This window comes from Gavia stellata, chromosome 10, assembly GCF_030936135.1.
Source record: "Gavia stellata isolate bGavSte3 chromosome 10, bGavSte3.hap2, whole genome shotgun sequence".
NCBI classification, from domain to species: domain Eukaryota; kingdom Metazoa; phylum Chordata; class Aves; order Gaviiformes; family Gaviidae; genus Gavia; species Gavia stellata.
In genome coordinates this window covers 7,447,685-7,465,238 of record NC_082603.1, presented here as the reverse complement: position 1 = coordinate 7,465,238, position 17,554 = coordinate 7,447,685, and the positions used below count along the sequence as shown (strand labels likewise).

The window sequence follows — 17,554 nt, the reverse complement described above, 5'->3', positions numbered from 1 at the left end:
ACACTCCCTGGTCACCTGTATGTGACAGGGACAAAGGTAACTGTTACTTTTACAACAGATTCAAACATCTTAGTATTCAAAATACAATCTCATGAAATGTTTGTCATCATATAGTAGCTTAGAAGAGCAAGCTATACATTGGCAATATACAAAATGACAGTTCAGATGCACAATAGTGTCCATTAAAACATATCAGTCCTTCCAGCCAGTTATCATGAAAGACAGGCCAACATCTCGGCACCTCAGTTCATTTTGGCACATTAACCGAGACCCAGCAGTACAGTAGAGCATTGCCCTGTGTCACAGTTTTTTCTTCTCCAGCAATCATGGTACAAAGCCATCTCTTCCCTCAGAACAGGGAGCTGAGCTGTTTTATTGTCTCTAAAACCTGTCGAGCACCTTACCGTACACTGTCTCTGAGGATGGCTATAGCTGTATGTAGAGCCTCCAGTTTCACTGCGAGCCAAGCAGGGGGTGACCCTTTTTGGAGCAGCAGCTTCACAGCCTCCACTGCCCCCTCCATCGTGCCTACTGCTGACTTATACTGCTCCTCCGAGGGTGGGTGACATGCTCTTTTTGCCAGAGGCTGCAGATTTAAATAAACATGAGAAATCATTTATAATACTCTGAGTGATCAGTCTTCATCCAAGTGCAAGAAAACCCTTCAATGGAGAAAAGCTGCAAGAGATTCCCTTGTCTTCTAAGAGTTCTTGCCAGCTGGCAGGCAGTACAGAGCATTTACGTGTAATATTAAGGGCCAGGAGTGCACACGACCTTGTTTCTTAGAACATGGAGGGCAGCAAGACCATCTTGAACCTCTTTCTTTAGATACTTCCCAGAACTGACAGAAATCAACAATCGAGCCCAGATAGTTTAAAGAAGTGCACGTACCTCTCCTGTTGACTCCAGTTCTCCTGCCATTTTCATAAACTGTGCGCTGCAGGTAATCCTTTCTTGTTTCATGCGTTCTGTTCGTGCTTCTGTTGTCTCTTCTACTTGCCTCGTCTAGGGAGAAAGCCACAGGAGAGGTAACTAAAAGAAGAGGGCATTACCAACCTTCATAGGCTCAACCTGTATGCCAGAACAAAGGGTAAGGAGGGAGAGATTGTAACGTGCAGTTCAAACTGAATCTAATTTCTCACACGTTCTCCTGAGCAGAATATTAAAGTTACCCACAACAGACAACTTTGGTGCAGCATCAGTGGCAGCTACCAGTTCTGTTGCTAATGATCTGCTTACCAAAAACTGCTCATCCAGATAGCCCTGCTGTAGGTTACAGCATAATAACCACCCCCCTCTTTCCCACTGTCTGTGTTCTGCATGAATAGCCACCTGCTCTTAAGAGAATTTTTTCTAACATGCAAAAAGGACGAAGATGTTTCATACATGTTCATTTAGCTTTCAGAAACTGATCCAAGAGAAACGGGGAAGGAAATGACACAAATGGAATGATGAAACCCCTGTCTTTTTAACAATAACTGTGCAATTTAATAATTTTTTTTGTTCAAGGAGGGAAAAGAAAGGCATTTAAATCAAAGTTGGGAAGTATTGGAAGCGCAACACACATAGGAATGGCAGTTGTTAATTCTGCTGATTAAAGCAAGTAGAAAAGTTCAACCAGATCCCAGTTAACAGAACAATATATTTTAAACTTACTTATTTAATCGCTGTGCAGATAATGTAGATGTAGGCTGTGTACTACTTATTACGGACATCTACGTCAACTAAGAAAGCAGTAAAATGGTTCGACAACATACCTTAGCCAGAAAACTAACAACTTTGTTCTTAGTTTCTTCAGAATTAAGGCACTGAGGAACAACATCTTCATGGCTTGTTTCCTGTCAAAAATTTTGAGTAATAGTTGTTTAATACATTCATGTTAACAAAGGAATAGACAAAGCAAAAAAATGTTTCTATGACAATCCCCTCCTTGTTGCAACCAGTGCTTAATCTTCCTTCACTTACTTACAACTGCATTAGCCCTCACTACTTTTGATGTGCAATAGGAGCTGTAAAACTAAGATCCAAATAGGTCAGCGAAGAGCTGCAAACATTGAAGACAGAAGAACTTCTGTACAATAAAAGTTAACAGAGCCAAATACATGCATCCAGAGTTCTGCTATGCTTACCTCTGCAAAATGTGTGAACGCCTCCAACGCGTGCTGATGAACAAGCCAGGTCTGGTCAGCTAGCAGAGAAGCAAACAAACACGACAACCGGGGTACAACTTGCCTCTGAAAGAGGAACAAATATCTATCAGTTCCAAAGAGTCAGTTGTGCGTATCTTGCCATCATGATTTATTGTTAAAAGAATCGCTCTTAAGGTCAAGGGATAGGTTTGTGAAATGCGAGAGTGCTACTGCCCTGTCGGGCAAAAAAACTCTGTAAGGGAGGTGACATGTTCTTTCTTCTTGGAGGTTCAAACGTCAGACCTTTCTAACTGGTGAGAAGCAACAAGCAAATGAATAAACCAAGCATCTTACATGCATTCTGTACGTCTCAGTGAAAAATAAAACTGCCATAGACCAATAATAAGTCTCCAAGACGATTATGTCATGGCACTCCTGTAGGTATTTGATGAACTTGATCCTTTAACTTTACATTTAAGTAAGCAGCATATATTTGAGTCAAAAGAATGAAGATTATCTGAATAAGGCCACAGTTATATTTACCTGGGCTTCTTGTGGTATAAACACCTTTCCCATAGAAGAGAGAAAATCCACCATCGCTAGACGAACATGATCTGGGGGATCCAACTGAAAAAGGGAAGACTGCAGTGCAAATACCTGCAGAAAACAAACCCCAATGAAGCTCCATCAAACACTGCAGGTGAAAACTCTTCTGTCTCATCTTTAAATCTGAGGGCATTGATTTTGGAAAACTGGACTGAAAAGAAAAGGAGGTGTGCTACACCTTGAATAAAACTGGCTAGGATAAAGCTGCAGTGTGCATTTTAGAAAGAAATAAGCATGCTCTATAGCACATCCATATATCTCAGTCATCTTAATGGGATTCTCAAAAGCAATGTTAACCAGAATGCCGTATACTTGGTTCAAAGACCAGGAAAGTAATGAAGGAAGAAATAAAATTAGGAACCTCCATGTGTTAAGAGAAGGCCAGACCAGGAAATAACTCATTTGAGAGTTCAGTAAATCACAAAGAACTTGGTTTTCATTAAGTAAATTATTCGTAAGAAGGTTTTGGTTTGTTTCTGATTTTGTTTTTTTTTTTACCTGAGTAATCAGTTCAGCGTCTAATGCTTGGATGAAAAATTCCAAAAGGTGAAGTAATAAACACAGAGTCTGCTGGAGACCTGGCTCATCTGAGACCTTCAACAGATCACAAGATATTAGTAGCATTGTATTTTAGCTTATGGCATAACTGCTTAAGAAAGCATTTAAAGTCAGAGTAGTGTTCCAAAATTCTTAGCCTAACTTCGCACACAAAAAACAACACATCATAAGCAGCAGAAGAAAATACTAAAATAGTCATATCAATATTTCTAGGTAGTCATATTTTACAAGACCCTTTTCTTTGATTTTTACTAAGAGTATTTCTTACCCCTCATCTCTTTCCTCCACTCACTAATATAAGCAGCTAAAGGTTATCGGAACGATTTCTTTTCACTTATCAGTTGCCAAATGTCTTGGTGGCTCTTCTTCACCCCCACTCTCAAACTTTCTTTTTTAATCCGGAGTATGAACCATGACAATCCTTTTTTCTTTACTGCAACTGCAGACATGATCAGGTGTACAGTCGCAAGGTAACACCCCCTTGTTCTCAAATATGGGCGGAAGGTTACTAGCTCTATGGGTTTTCATGTGCTAAGCTATGTACTAATTAAATCACCATGGGTTTTGTTCACATTCTAATGAACATTTAAACTACGCTAAATTTGTAACTGGTATGAATCAGAATGAGGTATTTCAGACTTCTCGTTAAGCAAGTCTGAATCTGACAGTGAGTAACAGATGGAGTAGCAATGTGCCGTATATGTAACATTCACGAAAATTCAAACTCCACTTCCCAGAGCATGCGCCTGCCTGATACATAAACCAGCTGACTGCAGACGGGCAGCACAGTTACACTGTGCTTTACAGAAATAGTCCAATCCAGGTAAACAGCTTAGTAACAAACACATGATGAAACAGCACCAGCCTCTCAAAGACATCATGCTTCCACCATTGGAGCAGCAAAGTCTCTTACCTGCTTAGCCTGGAGAAAAGTCCAGAACTGACCGAGCACTCCCAAGATAGATGCCTGAAGTTCCGCCTCCAGAGTGTCACCAGCAAAACTGCAGGCAGCCAGCAGGACAGAGAGGGCAGTATTCTAGTAGAAAAAAAAAATGTGTAAGTAAGACCAAAAAAAAACTACACGTAAACCAAACCAAAACCCCGGGCTTATATTAAACATCTAAAATGATACAAGATGGCAAGAAGCCCAATGTGCTGTGTCAGCTGTACAGCACAGCTAATCCACCAGGCCACCGGCCAATAAAGCTTCCAAAGCGAGGAAACCATCCGTTACTTCTGTGAGTTTCACGCGGTGCTGTGGTCATTGGCTGCACTGGCAGGCAAAAGCTGGCAGCAGATACTTCATGTGGAAGTCTCCGGTTTCTCACACTCCTCTCCTTTGCCAAGGAGACCAGTGAGCATCTTTCAGATTTGATGCCACATAAAAACAGCCAGGGCTTTAAAACTTAAAACTAATTGTATGACATAGTATAAATCAGGAATTCTAAAGAAAAATGCATCTGCTCATCCAGACAGCGAACAACAACTAGAATAACTAGTAAACCTCAAGACCTCCATTATCATTACGCTCAGAGTAGGGGGTCCTAAGGTGCTATGTACTAGAAGAAAATATTAAAATGAGAATTCTTGCTCATGCATTTGCAAGTTAGGCATGGAAAAAAGCTGTGCGACACACAGAAAAATAGAATTGAGGTGACAGCAACAGAATCCTTATAGTTTGGAAATCCAGAGTTCACACATTTTTACAAAGAGAACTAAGTCTCCTTTACCACAGGTCGGAGCTCTCCCAAAATGCGCCTGCCATTCAGCCACCGCCTGCACTGTGCGAGCCCTGCCACACAGAGCTGACACGCCACTCGCCTCCTAAGATCAGGATTCAGGGCCTTGAGAGATATGTGCTGCCACACAACCAAGTTCTCCTCCTCTTCTGGAAGAAACTTATGAGCAAATTCTACCTGCAAACAAAAGTTAATAGGAACGAAATAGCCCATAAGACACTTTGATAACCTGTCAGAAAGCTGCGAAACCAAAATGCACTACTGGTTTGCTTTAGAAATATTACGTGAAAAAAATTGTGTAAAACCTTTCATTTAAATAAAATCCAACTTTTTATATAAAACCCTTATAAAACTGCCACCGCCCTTGTCACATATAGGACATCAGAATGATTAAGCAACTTCAGCTGCTTGAAGCAATGGCCTTAGCAAGTAGAAGAAAGAGCTTTAGCCTCTCTGAGGTGCATAGAGAGGCACTGACAGGAAAGGATACCACTCTTTATATCTGATGACGTGAGAACACTCATGAACACCAGTCGCAGATGCAGTGACAGGACATACAGTTTCAGCAAATCTGGGAGATATGCCGTTTTCATACTTACTCAAAAAAAGGGCTTCATTGCTGCCCAATAAGACCACTCTTAGAAAGGTATGCGTGCCTTTCTTGTTTTTATTAAAAAGCACATCTGTGCAAATTAGGTTCCACTGTGACAAAGTAATATCAAGTACAGCAAGTGAGCACTCAACATCCTGCCATTTCTGAAGAACTGAAAAAGGATGTTTTAACACAGGCTACTTATTTAAATATCTTCTATTAAAGACAGAAGATGCTGGTGCTATACTTGCCTGATGATCTGGAGCCATCAAGAACAGCATACGTCTCAGCAGAAGACCCAAGGCAGAGACCTGGTAACAGTCACTGGGCCAAGACTTTATCTGCATTAGGAAAACAAGGAATGCATCTAACTAAATTAAGAATTCAAATGAATTCGATACAGAATGTTCTGGGAGTTGTTATGTGGGATCACAGCAGCAACACTGAATAAAACAATGCAGGACGTGTTGGAAATACTAGGCATATTGCTTTATGTTTTCACAGTACTGTTTTTGCTAATTATTAATCCAATTTGGGGAATTAAAACAATCTCAATTGTGGATTTGGAAAAAGATGAAACTCCTGTCTTTGGTCATTTAGAAAGTTTGCCAGTAGAACTAAGACTAAAACTGGTGCTGAATTGCAGACATCACTGTGCTTCTTACCAAGTGGGTGATGACAACAACGTGGTGAGCGCACAGTTCAGCTGTTCCATACCTGGAATGTGAGAGACAGAAGCTCATGAGTCTGTACTTCCTACTATTTTTTTCAGACTAAATATTATAAATCTTGTCTGAGACATGGCCATTTCCTCTAATGTATTTAAACTTGGTATGTACAGACACAATTTACTTGAGAGAACCATTCCAAAATACAATTATTAAATAACAGAAAAGGTATGTTCCCCTTAGTGGCATGAATGTAAAAATGGCGAAGCCATTTCTGGCTCCTAACTTTCAAACTATCCTCTATATCTGAAAATAATCTAATTCTGGGACAATTTTGTCTTAAAAAAAATCTCTCTCAAGGAATTATGTAGAACAACAGAACTAACTGGATCTATGGAAATCCTGTTTGATCTGTAATAAAAACATCTTACCGGGCAAGGAAGCACCATGAGTCCATTGCTAGCAGAGACGTGATCATACTAGAACCCAGCACAGCATCCAGCAGAGCGTACTCCTGAGGAGAAAATACATACGTAAATTCACACAGAAACAGATTGCAGGCCTGCTATTACTTTTGCTCCATTAATTAGCATAAAACCTAATAAGATTTTCAGCTTATCCAATTTAAAATGTTTTAAGAACTCATTTTCATACTCTGTATTCAGCTACACCACCAAGAAAGCAGCTACCCCTTTAGTTTTGCATACTTTGAATGTACATGTACATCCATTTCAATGGGCTGAGGATCCTTCAATTTTCAAACATTTCATATGCGTCCCTTCTTCGCAAGGAACTTTTATGAAAAAAATAAACATTTTTTTTTAAACCAATGTATTGCCAATTTTCTTGGCAGCTTACTGAAAACCAAATAAAACCTTTTCCTCTTTTAGGGACACAAATTTTATCTGAAAGAGTAAAGTACCATTCAGAAAAAAAACCCCTAAATTAGGGCTATAATTTTTGTGACAGCTCTTAACTTTTTAAAGGTTTACATTTATTTAGAGGTTCTTTTGGCTATGTGTGGTAAAAAGTGAAAAACTTTTAAAACATTATATAATGTTAATCAAAGCCCAGAATACTCCTCTGAAGTAGAAAAATTTCCTTATTACCATTTTATGGTATGTTCTTAGCTGGAACCACAATAATATAATCTAAATATGAAATGCCACTTTATTACTTCACAGCATAGACTAACAAAACCAGGTAAATTTAATACAAATTGAATGCTGCATAAAAGAAAGCACTGAACTTTTGTAACAACTTGACCTCCCCCCTCCCCCCCAAAAAGAACAAAAATTTCTAACACCACTCAGGTTCTCAAGAACTTGTATGAAGCTTTATTTTGCCCTTTCCATAAGTGACGTTTGCTGTATAAAGTGAATTCCAGTCATGTAACTCTATCACGGCTGCTTTCTACCAAACCACTTCATACCTAAACATCTCTTTAGAGCTAGATCATTAGAAAGAACTTGTTCTTTTTTAAATAGTACCTATGCATCATAACAGCTGAAGAGATGATAAGCAAAAAACAGTCTTACCAGCTGAGGAAAGTGTGATGGGAGTGTGGAAGCAATGAAGGAGCACAGGTGGACACAGACATAGTGATACAGGGTGATAGGAACTGCTGGCTGTCCTGTACTGATCACCTCTGGCAAACAAACAGGAAGAGAAAGCTCGCCAGAACATTGCTGGAAACTGAAGAAGAGAGCTGAAAACAAAGACAGGCTGCAAGGGTAAAAGAAAAGAAAAACAGTTGGGTTACAGATACGCAAATCCCAAATCCTGCAAATAACATCGGTACTACAGGATCTTTGTCACTGACTGGAAATGGTGGCAATAACTTCAGGGCTTTTATACTAGATTTACGTTCCTGGCTACCTTCCTCTTTTACAAATTCAGGTGATTATTAGAGGATTCAGGCATAAAAATGCAAGATTTTAACTTAGTGAAGTATCAACAAATTATACACACATGTCCCTTCTTATACTGGAAGTAGTCTAAATACCATTCCTTTCCTGGAAAAACAAAGACATCTCTGGCTCTGTATCCTTCACTCCTGAAGCACTGAACATCAGATCCTGTTTTTCTCAGCATAAGGATGTAAATCTATAGTCTGACAAATTTTACTATTTGGTTGCAAGGGAAATCCCAGCAACTGAGCCCCTCTGTTTGCCCAAGTAGACTGATTGTTGTAGTGAAGAATTAGAGTGAAAACCTTTTTAGTACCTTTTTCCTGTGTTCCAGAGAGTTTGCACCACTTCAGGCTGAGAGGACAGCTTGTCCATTATGGTAATCAGGACAAGACACTGGGGCAGCTGCTGCTCAGGAGGGAGACCTGTAGAAGTTTTTTAAAAATACGATGCTAGATGCCCTGGTAAATATATCGTGTGTGCAGACTGGCTTTTAAGCAAGTGACAAATGATGAACAACTGGTGAAACATAAAAGTTCCCAGTAAAACAATCAAAAATCACTTATAGACACAGCTAGGAAAAAAAAAAAAGGAATGTTTCGTTACAAACTTTATCTTTGAAATGAAAAATAAATGCAATATGCTATTTCAGGTAAAAGCTAAATAAAATATTCCAGTTCTGAACTGTCACTTCAACATGCTGCAAAGGAGTTACAATCTGGGTGCCTCACGCTTCCTGTCTCCTTGAAAGCACTAGATGCCTCAAAGACTGAAACCATGAAGTTTTCTTCTTAGTGTGTCAGGATAATCACAAGGCCAGAGCACACGTGTGGGAGAGAAGACAGACCAGCCTACAGAGGGAAAAGGAGCAACTGATACTCACACCGTATCTTCCAAGAGGTAGCACAGCTGTCTCAGAATTATGACATGCTGGTCAGGGCAGAGATGACAAAAAGCTGATCATTTTTCAGTTTCAAGGCATTCTACTTTCCATAGAAAATAATTTATTTAGGCAAAATAGCTGTCTTCCCTCACCAACAGAACAGCAGAAAAATTTCAGCCCACTTTGAAAGTTTGTGACAAATGTGGATTGAAATTATGCAAAACAGCAGAACTGATAGGATTTCTGTTAACCAGATTAATGTTGAAGTTACTGTGAGTACTTTGGAAAAGATGCATTCAACAGCAACATGAACTATCTGTTACAAAATTAATCTGAGTTAGCGTGCAACTGGCTATATCACAGTACTTACAAAAGAATTAGGAGCAAGCAAGCCACTACAGAATATTGCTTGTCGTCCAGAAAGTCAAAATATCAATCCTGATCCTTAGAGATGCTTACATAGTACTATAGAAGTGGTAGCTGTGGGTATTTTAAACTCACCTAACTTTTCACTTAACACTTGCTCCATAAAAGGGCTAAAGGGAAGAAGCTGGTTGATGAGAGGGTCCAGAGCCACAAGAAAAACCCGGGATATTTCATCTCGATGAACTTCTGAGATCTCTGGAGCATAGAGACTGGGAGGAAATTTGCTGAGGGGGGATGAAAAAAAAGAAAGTTAAATATTCTCAGTAGCATTTTCAGTAACATTGCTTTTCAAAAGAACTACAAAAAGGCAAATTCATTATTTCCTTGTTATTGTGAAATAAAAGACAGAAAACATTCCCCATTTTAGAGTATCAACTACAGCCCAAGAGTTACAACTCCGCATTCAGCCTTTAAACTAAGCATCACAATCCAATATTTTACTAAACATTGAAAGAAAACCTTACAAGCTCATGGAAAATGCATGTAAAATACATAACATTTATAAGAAGAAATATACTGAATCACAAAAAAAGTCTAGCAATGAAAAGCCAAGAAAACACTTGTATACACAATTTGACAGTCATAACTGTGACAGCACTAATTTAACACATGACACTAATAAAAGGGTACCACAATTTCTTTGAAGAGAAAAAATCCTGGGCAGTGAAAGAAAAAAAGAAGTGATATGCGAATAAAGCAAAAGAGATCATAAAATGAAAACCTTCTACTCTTGCAACTTATAAAGTGACTGTAAAAATGCTACCTTCCTACTCAAAAATCCTGCTCAGTTTTGCTGAGTGAATAAAAGTTTACAACCTTCCACTTGAGAAAGATCTACAAGGTAAGTAAAGTTAGAAGAGGAAACTCGTAAAAAAAAAAATAACCACCTGATCTTGCACTGAAACATGCAGTGAACTCATCTCACCGCAGAACCTGGTTTCAATTCCAAAAGAATGACTGAAATCAGCCCTCTATTATGAAGTCCACTTTCCCCTATTCTTCCCCACTGTTGCAGCAAATAGAACAGAACTTTTGAAAGAAAAATGGTAAGCTGCTTACAGACCGTTATGCTTTATGAGCATAACATTAAAAAAGCATTTGCTTCCAGGAGAACCAGAGTCCTTTTGTGAGATTTCACAGGATTATAAACACAACAGTAAAACTATGAAAAAGCTCAGCATACTCTGTTTCTGATTCTCTCTCCCTTCAGGACAAATGTTTCCATACTTTATCTTAAATTTGAAACAACCTGTCAAATTGTTGCCGCTGACACCTGCATTTAGTCTTGCTTTTGTTCTTTCACTAGAATTTAAGATAGAAAAAAAGAGTATCATGGCTGTTTCGCTCTATATGAAACAGAAAGGAATTAGGATTACTAGGGAATGGTGATTCTGAATTGCCTTGACTTGCATGATTTGACTAATGTCACGCTGCCATTAGTTTCAAAGTAGAAAGTACACTGCTGGGTTGCTCTGTTTTAGCTCTGCCTAACTGCTTCATTGCAAGGTGACCAAAGGGCCAATCCTACCTTCAGGAATTTTGACTTTAAGAACAAGAATTTTCAAATGAAATTGCATAAATAGACCCAGTGTCCAAGACAATCAATCTATTATATTCTATGCATATTCTACACATAACTTGTCAAGGGATGTTGACATAATCAATTGCAACAAAGTTAGAGGCTTGTCAATATCAAACGCCCACAGCACTGATCAAGAATGGGTTTAAGTTAACTAGTACCACACAAAAATGTCCAATTTATTAAAAACTTTTTTTTTTTAGATTTTTCTACATGAAAAAAGAAAGGAACAACTCTGGAACGAGAACTGTATTTTTACATCTCAAAATACCTGCAACTTTAAGTATGTAATATGGAAATTTTATTAAGATACTATCCATAATCACTTACTTGTACTTCAGTTACCTGTATATCTGAAGAAAGAGCTGATGTAACTGAGAGCACGAATCAGAGAAGAAAGGAAGAAATTCCTGCAAAAGCCATTAATTTTAAATGGTACTTTTAATATAAAAATACATGATTAAACACACTTTCTTTCTGTTCTGCTATATTGGTGTGTAAAGAACTACACTGCAAAAATTGGTTAAGTTCTAACAATCCACAGCACAAAACAAGTGCTAAGCAAAGAACAAACAAAATATTCCTAAGATTAATTACACCAAATGTATACATATTGTAGGTAAAACAATTAAATTTATAGGTTTATTTTAAAAAGATTAATAAGTACAGTTGTAATAGCCATAGAGCACTGCAAAAATCTGAAGTGCTCTCATACATGCTGTAAGGCTGTTTTATCCTGTCACAATGCTATTTACTTCGTGCCAAATAAAAAATAATCACCCCCCTGCTTTTACCCCATGGGACAGAACAGATGCAGAATGCACCGTCACTGCTCTTCCTAGAGAGCAAAATTTTTTCACATACATTCTTAAAACGTGTGGATTTACAGCATGTCTTCTAATAATGAGAAAAATAAAGCACAGCAACAAAGTGCAAGGGCCAGGGAAAGAGCAGGAGGTTAGTGTCAGAACTAACAACAGTACGCGGGCATTTCTTCTGACTAATGCCACATTGTTTTCTACTGTTGAAATGAGGAACAATTCTGAAAACTTAGCAACAGGTTTCATCGGCTTAATTCTTCCAGATAAAGTTACTATTGCATTGACTGAAGGCTGCCTGTAAGGACTGGACATCTCCTACCAACTCCTCAGTGACACTGCTTGTAACATCACTTGTTTTTTTGTTAAATCATAGCAGTAATCCTGCTTAGGCTAGTGACCATATGCAAGCAGGTTATGCATGGATGTTAATTATCCCATCCATGTGGTATAGTCATAAATTGTTAAGGTATTATGCAGTACAAAATTATTCCATTTGCAGACCAGAGGCTTAAATTTAATACTAACACAGAATTCAAGTATTGAAACCTACCTTGGTGTAGTGTACAAGGGAATTAGCAAAGAACCTGCATAGCTTGACTGTCTTCTGGAACAGCCTGAGGTCAGTGCCCTCCTGTCCAAAAAAAGCAGTTCTAAAAATTAATATGCAGGGTAATACAATAAAAACAGAAGTTAGATTGCTAAGAATGTTCAAAACCTATTTAAACCTCGATTCTCTCCAGACTCTGCAGCCATGGGGGAAAAACTTGAGAAATCTTCAGTATGCCTCAACGTTTTTGTAGCAATGCTCAGAATTGAAATATTGTCTTTTGATTGACCTCGGGATATCATCAGTTTCGGAAATAAAAAAATTCCCATAGAGTAGGGTGGAAACTTATTTTCACTAAAATATTCCCAATCTAAACAAAGTTATGAGCCTCTTTCTCATGTGGTTGCAAAAGAACAAGGTATTCTGCCTACCACATGAAGAAAAAAAAAAAAAACCCCAACAAAACACCAGAAAACCAAACCCAGACCACTCCAAGCAATAATACAGCACAAAGAATTTATCCTCCTCAAGTCAACAGCAGCTTTGGGAGCTTTTAAATACACCTGTATCTCTGACGTCTTCATTTGCTCAGCCAGTTGCAAACAGGAGTGAAAAGAAAGAAGAGTGTCCTTGCACAGGCCACAGAGGATGTCACTGTGTTTCAGATGGCACCGCAGCAGAGAATGATGCTTCAGACTTTGCCTAAAAGATAGGAATATAACCAGATATGTAATTGCCAGAAGTGATCATGCAATGAGCTAGTACAAATCCAAATAACTAATCCTGCTATTTAGGCTTTTATACAACACTAACTGGGGCAATATCCGTGCACTCTGAAACCAGAAATTTAGAGAGAACAACCCTCTTCACAGCCATGACTGAAACACAGAGGAGAGGCAGGATGAAAGCGCAAGACAGCACAACTCAAACCAAAAACACCTACAAAATTGCAGATCAGGCCTCTTAAGATTATTTATTCAGACAACGGTGTTTCAAATTTTCTTCTGTATTGCAATACAAGAAGCCAAGCTTCTGTTACTTTTTCACATATGATTCCTAACTATCTTCACTGACAGTGCCTTTAATACTGCTTACTAGCGAAATTTTTTTAAAAAATTTCTAAATTTTCTTACTAGTGAAATAGCTAAATTGAATTCTCTAATTTCAATTTTATTTGAAGCCCTGAATATAAAGCTATTGAAACGCTGGTTATTTAAAATTACAGTCTGTTTATATTACAATAAAATCCAAAGAGTTCAATGACATACTTGATTATGAACTTCCACGTATTGGCATGAAGAGCATGGTCCATATTGGAAATGACAGAGCATATCTCCAGCACAGTGTGGATTACTAAGGAGGAAATAATAACAGCAACGACTAAGTTAAATCAGATTCATGAGTTCACAGCTGTGCTGCTCTCCTAGGAAACAGCTGCAATCACAAGCACTAAGAGCACACCACCACACTGACACCAAATCAGGAAAATGGCTCAGTACTTAGGTGCTCCCCCTTTCCTACAAACCTACACAACATGCCTCATCCCACAGAGAAAGTTTCAGGAGAAAAATGGAAATATTTCAAGCTGCAAAATGCTGCTTTCTGAAAGGCTGGTCAGGACAGCAGGAACTGAGCCTGCTCAGAACCCTGTTTTAAAAATTCAGACAAATTCTCTATAGAAAAAAAGACTGAGCAAGACTAAAAAAAGCGTTAGATCCACACATACCTGACACCATATCTGTGATGTTATCTTCAGTAGAAGCAGAGCCCATGGAAATCATATCAAGTAGTTCCATCAGCTGCTTCTGAAGAGAGTAAGTTTCCTTGAACATAGCTTGTAGGAGGTCAGAAATCAAGTGCAGATGCCCACAGTACACTGATTCACTGTCCTGTAGGAAACGGGGAAGAGGGTTTAAAAAAACAAAGTTCAGGAATCACAGCCTGATTTTTCACATGCTGAAAACACCAAGAGCTTTGTCATACATTTCACTGGAAAAAAGAACAAGGCATAGACATACTAACTTTTAACTCAATACACAGCCAGATCTGTAGAGCTTCTGACACCAACCCCTGGTCGCTAAATATAAAATGCTATTCACCTGCAGCCTCATCAACAGTTAATGAAGTCTGCCTGGCTCTAGTGAGTTTAGCGGGCTTTGGATTAGGCCTTGATGCATGAACCTAAGATCATATTTCTGAACAAAACAGTACAAAGTTAGCAACAAAGGAAGCAACATTCCAAATATTTCCCAATACTTTCAAATCAGAATTGTTAAATAAAGGTATGGCACCTGAGTTCAAGTCCTGACATGGAAAACTGCTGTCAATGTTCTCATAAGAAAGAAAAACTGAAAAGTGAAAATGAAAGCTGTCCAAAAGCTATTGTGTCCTTATGATAACCTTGTTTTATTTTCACTGCTGTAGAGGGAATTACTGCTGCATCTGAAAATGCAGATCTGAAACTGGTATACATTACTCATTGTAACCAACGTAAAGATCCTAAATCACAACTTTCAATCCACTTTGGAACTTGCACAGAAATAAGGTAAGTAGCACCATTTTGGTAACCATCTGTAGCTCTGAAAACACTACAGCTATCAGAAGTGCACAGATGTCACAGAAAGCCCACATTCATAAGCAAAATGTTCAACTGATATTGATGCAAAATACAGAAATAGCACAGTCTGTGCCTCTCACTACCAGGTCAGATTTGCTGGGCAGATAGCTGAAAAATCATCTTTGTACTTGTGCACTAAGTACATTCTGTAAACTATTTAACAACTAAATTTAAATTTAAAAAAATAATAATTCGACAACAATACTATTTCAAAATAGGATCTTCTTCTTACAAAGTGAGTGTTTGCTAAAAGCCAACCAGTGTAAGAATTTTTCTCCTTCTAACACAGACCTACCTTGCAGTGTGTAAATGTGTTCTTTATTACATAAAGAACCGAGGATGGAAGGGTGCGGATGCTCTCCAGAGGCACACACTCCTGCAGCGTGCAGACGTATCGCACACAACCCGTCAGAGTTTCCAACAGTTGCACCACAGTCTTAAAGCAAGAATAAACGACAACAATCAATGGTTTTCACTCCTTTAATAATTTCAAAAGCATCTTTTCTTAGCTGAATTGCACCAAGATTTTTATGGCATTTAAAGTTCACTGGTATTTGCATAAATAAGTAGTTTGTTTAAGAGGAACTGAGCTCCATAAAATAATATCAAGCAATTCCAGACCTCTTCTCTGATACCATCTACTCTTTGAAAGTTTCATATTTCTTTTGACTACTGTTCTCAATTTACAAAAAATTTAAAACTCTGAATTAAGTGACTATATAAATAGGTGCCAGATTCACTCTTTAAATATGGAGAATCACATTCCATTTGCATTAGAGAATTTGAGGTATTTTAAATTCTGATTAGCATTATACACTAAATGTAAACAAATCATTCACAAAATTTTAATTGAACTTCAATTGCAAAGGAAGTTCAAATTACATTTTAACCAGCTGATTAGTAGCTAACAAAAACATTCTAAAAACCTCTTAATTGTTTAGGTAAAATCAAAGAATAATGTAAACATTCCTTTGACAGCTTATTTCATGGGACTTGCCTGTAAAAGATTCCTTATAGTACTGCATAACTCTGTATTCTGGCTGGTTAATCCTTTGGCCTCACTGGATAATTCATACATCAAGTTATCAAGTAACTGTAAAGTCTGTCAGAACAAAACAGAACTTAAAACATTTTCTTTATAAATGTACACACGCAAATAGTTACACCATTCTATATCAGCTTACTTCCTTGGCAGGGAGTCCTGGGCAACTGAGTTAACTCAGAGGAGAAACTAATGCTTTCTAGCATTTGAATCATAAAGCATGATGTACCAAGAAGCCAAAACCGTCTTACCGTTTTCCCAAATTATAGACAGAAGCTATATTAGCTGTTACTTCTCATAAAATCTGTTAGTAAAACAAACTTCCTAGCTAATTCACTTGAAATATATACCTCATTCTACGAAAGACTTTTTACTCAGTTAAAACCATACCATTTTAAAAGGATTTCCATTTTGTCTCAGAAAAATTGTTTTTCTGTTTAGAATGATCATTAACAGTTTGAATACATAAAGCAATAAGTCTATGACCTACAAAAACCAATAATTTCTACTGTGGTTGAGGTCCTTGGATATTTTACGAGTGTTACTGCTGAGGCTGCAAAGACAGTGAGCGACTTCCAAGGCATGTGCAGGATACTACATAGAATGGTATGCTGCAGTAATCCTTGTTCAGGATATGCCTGTTATGAGCCATTTTTCTTGTAATGTCCAAAATTTGCTACAGGACATAAAATAAGGTAAACAGAAATCAAGTGGCCATTTTTACAGGCTTCTTAAAATATACAAGCTGAGGCCTGAAACTGTAAAAATGGTAACAAACACAGAAACAATCCAACAACACAAAATGGTTTAACTTTTAAAGGGTAAAATTTTAATTTCTAGTTTTGTATCCAAAGCAATAGTGATATCATGAGACCTCAAAAAAGAATCACTGCATTCTAAGTAGGTTTTTAGCACTGGACTGACTGAAAATTCCACATTTAATTGAAGCTGTCATACCTTAGGTAATACTTTTGAGAAAAAAGTTTGCTCCAAATCTGCAAGGCTGATATGGGGCAAAAACATTTCAGTCAGGATCCTCAAAACACCTGCAAAGCAAGACATTTATAAAACCTTACAGAAAAACAACATGTGATTATCAGAAATATGTAGTAACCCACCAGATGAAACAAAGAACTGCATCAAGCAGAAACAGATGAGAGATTTGATTCTGAGAGGGGCAACATAACATTTGCCACATATGCATTATTTTAAATATCAAGTAACAATAACAGCTCCAACATGTATAAACCCATCAATAACAGCATCACACCTGCCTGCACTTAGTTAAAGGCTGAGCACAAGTGTTTGCCCATGGAACTAGAATTTTCCATATTCCAAACTGCAAATTGTTGCACATTTGATGTGTTGGTTGGCACTAATGTGCAACTTAACAGTGAGTGTTGGCAAGACTCCTCAACGGTTACACATCAGCCTCAT

General features: G+C 38.0%; 1 protein-coding gene across 1 annotated transcript; it reads right to left on the bottom strand.

Annotated features, from left to right (window-relative positions):
* Positions 1 to 48: 48 nt before the first annotated feature.
* On the bottom strand, positions 49 to 17,163 carry FIRRM (FIGNL1 interacting regulator of recombination and mitosis). The gene is made up of 22 exons (XM_009821020.2): positions 17,075 to 17,163; positions 16,073 to 16,177; positions 15,371 to 15,511; positions 14,185 to 14,347; positions 13,727 to 13,811; positions 13,022 to 13,160; positions 12,462 to 12,542; positions 11,436 to 11,500; positions 9,587 to 9,735; positions 8,519 to 8,627; positions 7,831 to 8,017; positions 6,724 to 6,806; positions 6,290 to 6,341; positions 5,876 to 5,965; positions 5,024 to 5,209; positions 4,207 to 4,329; positions 3,234 to 3,329; positions 2,673 to 2,786; positions 2,130 to 2,234; positions 1,758 to 1,838; positions 892 to 1,005; positions 49 to 586 (listed from the first exon to the last, which is right to left on the bottom strand). The coding sequence occupies exons 1-22, from the start codon at positions 17,138 to 17,140 to the stop codon at positions 401 to 403; spliced, it is 2,520 nt and encodes an 839-aa protein (XP_009819322.2). The 5' UTR covers positions 17,141 to 17,163; the 3' UTR covers positions 49 to 400.
* Positions 17,164 to 17,554: the final 391 nt, after the last annotated feature.

What these genes read in the sequence shown, in the direction of transcription:
- FIRRM (XM_009821020.2), bottom strand. Translation starts at nt 17,140, where the DNA reads ATGTTTTTGCCCCATATCAGCCTTGCAGATTTGGAGCAAACTTTTTTC. An exon ending in CCCTTGTACACTACACCAAG is followed by an intron (nt 11,501 to 12,461) that starts GTAGGTTTCAAT and finishes TGGCTTTTGCAG; the next exon opens with GAATTTCTTCCTTTCTTCTC. An exon ending in CGTTCACACATTTTGCAGAG is followed by an intron (nt 1,839 to 2,129) that starts GTAAGCATAGCA and finishes AATTTTTGACAG; the next exon opens with GAAACAAGCCATGAAGATGT.